The sequence below is a fragment of the Prunus mume genome, linkage group LG4 (genome assembly GCF_029339155.1).
Source record: "Prunus mume cultivar Tortuosa linkage group LG4, ASM2933915v1, whole genome shotgun sequence".
Lineage (NCBI taxonomy): Eukaryota > Viridiplantae > Streptophyta > Magnoliopsida > Rosales > Rosaceae > Prunus > Prunus mume.
The window spans coordinates 21488115-21494508 of NC_142701.1; the positions used below are offsets into that span (position 1 = coordinate 21488115).

The 6394-nt window shown below is 39.2% G+C and overlaps 1 protein-coding gene and 1 long non-coding RNA gene across 2 annotated transcripts; one reads left to right on the top strand and one right to left on the bottom strand.

Annotated features, from left to right (window-relative positions):
* Positions 1-264: 264 nt before the first annotated feature.
* On the top strand, positions 265-1525 carry LOC103329550 (xanthohumol 4-O-methyltransferase-like). The gene is made up of 2 exons (XM_008232039.2): positions 265-1069; positions 1157-1525. The coding sequence occupies exons 1-2, from the start codon at positions 299-301 to the stop codon at positions 1454-1456; spliced, it is 1071 nt and encodes a 356-aa protein (XP_008230261.2). The 5' UTR covers positions 265-298; the 3' UTR covers positions 1457-1525.
* A 2968-nt stretch (positions 1526-4493) lies between these two features.
* Positions 4494-5328, bottom strand: LOC103329505 (uncharacterized). The gene is made up of 2 exons (XR_016126189.1): positions 5087-5328; positions 4494-4844 (listed from the first exon to the last, which is right to left on the bottom strand). It is a non-coding gene; the product is annotated as an uncharacterized LOC103329505 (long non-coding RNA).
* Between the last annotated feature and the right edge of the window lie 1066 nt (positions 5329-6394).

The window sequence follows — 6394 nt, forward strand, 5'->3', positions numbered from 1 at the left end:
TTTCTACTTCGACTATCGCTTATATTAAAAACAAAACAAAAATCTATCGATATGCATTTACCAACCAATCAATCCAAGATTTGGATCTAGCAATTGATTTCTCACGTTATAAATAGTAATCTGTCGGCTGCTTAGTGCTTAGTGTCAATTGTTTAGTACCTGCTCCAACAATTGAGTATAGATTTAACCAAAAAGTTTGGACATTAGTGTGGTATGTTACTATGCTTCCCTTCTTTATATAACCCATGTTATAGGCTTATAGCATATGCTTTGTTTGTGAGAACTCTAGAGAATCAAAATGGAAGAAAGAGAGGCTGAGGCAATGCTTAGAGGTCAAGCAGATATATGGAAGTACATGTTTGGCTTTGCAGATTCCATGGCCTTGAAATGTGCTGTGGAGCTACGCATAGCTGATATAATACACTCTCATGCTCCTACTGATCATATGATCACTTTGTCCCAAATAGCCTCACACTTAGTAGCACCCTCTCCAGACATCACATGCCTCACACGCATCATGAGACTTCTCGTCCGCCGAAACATCTTCGCCGTTCATCACCCGTCCGAAGGGGGAGAACCCGTCTACGGGTTGACCTACTCATCACGATGGCTGCTACATGACTCGGAGATGAGCCTAGCTCCAATGCTTGTGATGGAGAATCACCCCTCCCTAATGGCGCCATGGCACTATTTCAGCCAATGTGTCAAAGAAGGAGGGCCTGGGGCCTTCAAGAAGGCGCATGGGCTTGAGATTTGGGACTTTGCCTCTGAAAATCCAGGGTTCAACAAATTGTTCAACGATGGCATGGCTTGCACGGCTAGGATTGTGATGAAGGCAATACTCACAGAATATGGACACGGGTTTGATGGGGTGGGGTCCTTGGTGGATGTAGGCGGTGGGACCGGAAGTGCAGTGGCTGAGATTGTGCAGGCCTACCCCAACATCAAGGGTTTCAATTTTGATCTGCCACATGTTGTAGCCACAGCACCAGCGTACCATGGAGTGTCACATGTTGGAGGTGACATGTTTGAGGACCATATTCCAAATGCTGATGCTGTTTTCATGAAGGTATGTCATGAAAAAAAAAATGTATGAGAAAGAAGCTAGAGGGCTTATTGGCTTATTATACACTAACTTTTGATTGAGATTATGCAGTGGATTATGCATGATTGGAATGACTGTGATTGCATCAAGATTTTGAAGAACTGTCGAGAAGCAATACCAGAGAGAGGTGGGAAGATCATGATCGTTGATATAGTTCTAGAACCAAGTGGTGATGGGGTGCTGGATGACACACGATTGGTGTTTGATCTAGTGATGATTGCACACGCGTCAGGTGGAATGGAGAGGACTGAGAATGAATGGGAGAAGATACTGAAAGAAGGAGGTTTCCCTCGCTACAAAATCATCAAAATTCCAGCTCTGTTATCCATTATTGAGGCCTACCCTGTGTGATTTAAAATTTAAATCACAGTGTGAAGTGTTAGTTATTAATAATATGGCACTGGCAGCTTATATTTGTGACGTGATCTTATCCAACCTTGCTTTCAAGTTATAATGTCAAAGATTTGTTTCAATTATAATGTCACCGGATGAATATTTCTGGCATTTTCTGTAGTTTAGCAAAAAAAAACTAATATATATATATATATATTTTGGTTTTTGGTCTGGAAAGCGATAATATTTTATTGATAGTGAGGATGTAACACGTTTAAAAAATAATTATTATAAATATAAATTTAAAAAAAAAAAAAGGACTGATCCCTAGAGGATTAGGCAAGCCTCTACACATAAAGATTCGGTCATCAATCTAACTAAGTAGCCTACTCTCCTTCGGCATAGCCATCAAAAAGAACATTTCCCCTAATAGAGCACTCCCCCGGTCCCACTAAGGTCTCAATCGCAAAATCCCACTAGCTACAATCCTCAAACAAAAAACATCAATAATGATTAATGAATTCTGAAGGATCTTCAAACCAAATGGAAAGGCCTCTGCAGTGAACCACAAATTTTGCAAGACGATGGGCCATGTCATTCGCAGTACGACGAATATGAGGATGGGCCATGTCCTATTTCTTGAGAAAGCAAAATTTTGGTACCCTCCACAACTAACCAATGACAAAATGATCCAATAACAGAAAGCCTAATCAATGTGATGATATCAACTTCATTCTAAAAAATAACATTAGTCAATCCCCTTTTCACCTCAAAAATAGCAACCTAACCTACCAACCAACGCCTCTGAACGAAGAAATATGAAATCTCTTTTTATTGCTCATGTTTGCATATCCATACCAAATCAAGTGTATACCTACTAGTTGTCCTTATGCTCGTCTACAAAATCGAAACAGAATTTTTTATTGTCCACTAACCATTATATAGATACGTTAAGATTCTCTTCAATCTAATGAGAAACGGAAGAATATGACAGTATTGCCATATCAACTTGTAATACTCCAATTTAAAATTTGCTATTAGTCATTTTTGAAAACAAGTAATGTTTTTTTTGCAGCTAGACAAGAAACTCAATTATTATATTTTGAAATTGTTTATGCTTAAAATTGGTTCAACAGAAGATGCCCTCTTCGAGATCGAGGTCGAGCAATTCTTTTGGACTAGGTCAGCGTGACCAACCAAGTCGTTCTCCAGAACCTATAAAACAAGGGAGCTTCAGTGGGTGATACTGGTGTGGTGCCGACTAAGGACCCTCCGATGCTTAAGTTAGTCGAGTATTTGATAATAAAATTGCACTATAGGTTCTAGTGCTTAGAATTGCATACCTTACACGGAGGATGACCTCAGTCTTTTATATCGTCTTAGACAACCTATATTTACACCATAATCAACCGAGTATATCCAGCCTCAAAAATACTAGCACCAAGGCAGACACGCATTCTCCCCTGCCGAAGGAAGACACTCTTCCGAGGTGCGGACACCTGCCGAAGCTCCCGATTGCCGAAGCTCCCAACTACCGAAGCTCCCAACTGCCGAACCTAATCTCCAAGACACGTGTCACCACCATAGCAACTTGCACAAAGTCCCACATCGAAACTTAGTGCAAAGCTTCCATTTTCACTTCCTTATAAATATGGAACAGTACCCAAATAAAAAGGGTAAATACTTTCTTACATTTACTGTTACTCTACCAAATTTACCACTCATAGCTGACTTAAGCATTGGAAAGCCTTCGGCTGGTATCACACCGGTGTCCGAAGCTTGACGACTGCTTCTCCTACTTTGTCCTCTGCATGCTCTTCCCTTACCGAAGGTCCTCACCTTCTCCCCTGCTGAAGACTATTCATTTCTCTCTAAGTTGACCTCCCAAAAAGAGCATTAACAACCTAATCCTTTTCGGAGTGGAGCTTCAGAGCAAACCAACTTTCCTCAAACTAGGACTCTAGAACAACCTAACCCTCCTCGGATTAGGACTCCCAACTTGTTTAGGACTAGAAGTTCTTTGAGTGAACACCACATAAATTAACCTCATGTGCACCGAGCCTAAGCTCATGGACTAATGGGCCCAAGGCACACGAGTCAAGGTGGAAAAATATATTGCGACCAGGCTCGAGCCCAGCCCGACCACTAACACTGTGGTTTGGCCCAGCTTGACCACTAACACTGTGGTTTGGCCCAGCTCGACCACTAACATTGGGTTTGGCCCAACTAGACCATTAACACCGTGGTTTGGCCCAGCTTGACTACTAACACCGTGGTCTGGCCCAACTTGACCAATAACACTGTGGTCTGGCCCAACTCGACCACTAACACCATGGTCTGGCCCAGCTCGACCACTAACACCGTGCTCTAGCCCAGCTCGGCCTAGAGGTATTTTACCACACAAACAGAAGTCCCCTAAGTCCCCAGACAAGAGAGCTTTGTGTGGGGAGTTGCACTTTGATAATTTGGCAGAGTTGACACTACTACAAAAATTGAAATAGACGACGGTAATCTACTGTCGTGTATTTGGTTTTTCAACCGTCGTGAAATCGACCGACATCTTTTGATGCATAAAACCACGACGGTAAATCCCCGTCATCTATTATTTGTAAAGACGACGGTTTTACTAAAAACCGTCGTCTATTATAGGTAAATAGACGACGGTTTTACTCAAAACCGTCGTCTATTTGATGTAAAGACGACGGTTTTTGTGAAAAAACTGTCGTCTATTTTATGTAAAGGCGACGGTTCTTTTTAAAGAACTATGTTTTATTATATCCAAAGACGTCGGTATTTGTTAAAAAGCGTCGTTGATTGTATATAAAAAAGACGTTATGGTGTAAAAATAGGTCATTGATAATATATACAGATGACTATTTTTCCAATAAAACGATCGTTTTATTATCTTTAAATCTGTCGTCTAATAAGTTCACAAGCTGTTACATTTTAGTTTTTTGAAGAGTCAATAGTTATCACATAGTCAACCAATCTTTATTCTATTACATACATATTTCCTACCTATAATTGGAAATAACGGAGCTCAACATTAAAAATATCAGTCACAATAAAATAATTCATTGCATTAAAAAAATATCAACATTCTTCCACCAAATTCACAAGCTATCCAAATTTGAACAAATTCAAATCCAAGTCCAGACATACATCTCTCTAAAAAACAAACCTAGATGACTCTACAACCCAGTCTAGATATGTCAATTGATCCAAAAACATAAAAATAAGATTCACCACAGTTGAATGACTGCAAGCTTCTGCTCTTCTGGTGGAACCTTCAAAAGCATACCTTCCCTTCTTCTGAGCCAAACTAGCAAGAAGAGTCAAATTTATCTTAGTATCCCGATCCTTTAAGTACTCTCCACTGGTAGATCCTTTAAATTAATACTCATCACTGCTTAAAATGAATATAAGACAAGATTTTAAGTTTAGTCAGGCCATGAGTAGAGAAACCAATGTTGTTACCACTAAACAGCAATGTACAAAGTCAGCAATCTTAAATTAATAACCAAAAATGAAATACAAGTCTCCTATAACAAGAGAAGTCATATGAAAGTTTATGAGAAAACGGTACAAGAGCACAATTGGATTTTTTTTTTTTACTCTACTCTGTTAATAGGATTAAAATTTACTTACATGAGGATAAATAGAGATTGACAAAGATATCGATTGGCACAGTAATCAGATGCACGTTTAAATGATTTCACCAAGCTGACAAGAAAAACATAATAAAAATAATAAGTCACCTGCAGCTAAATTATCACAAGTCCACTGCTAGATGAAAATACATCAAATATAAAAGTCCAGCTTCAATAAATTTTTACCCTTTCAATTCCACTTTGGAATTTGACTCAAAATAGTAAAGGGATAAATATAGGCATGCGAATTAAATGACTCAAAATAGCAGTTGAACTTGAGATGTTTGATAAAGCATTACAGTATTCCGCATGGGTTAAAGCTATAAGAGAAGAGATCACTGCGCTTGAGCAAAATCAGACTTAAGATTTAGTGCCAAAGCCAAAAGATGTGAAACCTATATCTTGCAAATGGGTGTACAAGATCAAGCGTCGTCCTGATGGATCGGTCGAGAGGTACAAAGGTCGATTGGTGGCTCGAGGTTTCTCTTAGCAGTACAGACTAGATTATGATGAAACGTTTAGTCCTTGGGAAAACTTATGACCGTACGAATCCTAGTTGCACTTGCGACCAACAAAGATTGGAGCTTGTACCAGATGGATGTGAAGAATGCATTTCTGCATAAGGAGTTAGATCGGGAAATCTACATGATTCAACCAATGGGTTTTGAGAACAAAGTTCATCTTGAGTATGTGTGTAAGTTGAAAAAGGCATTTTATGGATTGAAGCAAGCACCAAGAGCATAGTACGGTAAGATTGCTGAATTTCTCTCACGAAGTGGTTATTCAGTGACCTAGGCAGATTCCAATTTATTCGTTAAAGTTTATGAAGGAAAATTAGCTATCGTGCTGGTATACGTGGAAGATCTAATTATCACTGGTGATGACGAGGAAGAAATTCACCAAACGAAAGAGAATTTGTCAATTTGTTTTCATATGAAAGAATTGGGACAACTCAAGCACTTTCTTGGGCTAAAGGTCGATCGCACCAAAGAAAGGATATTTATGTGTCAACAGAAATATACAAAAGATTTGTTGCACAAATTTGGAATGCTTGAATGCAAGCCAATCTCAACGCCGATGGAGTCCAATGTCAAGATGTGCGCATATGAAGGCAAAGACTTGAAAGACACAATGATGTGTTGACAATTAGTGGGTAGTCTAATCTACTTGACATTAACTTGACCTGACATTTCATATGCAGTTGGTGTGATAAGTTGATACATGCAAAATGAAGGAAACATGCATCTGATGCTTAAGAAATGAATTTTACCCACAACCTATACAACAAAAACATTATAAATGGCAA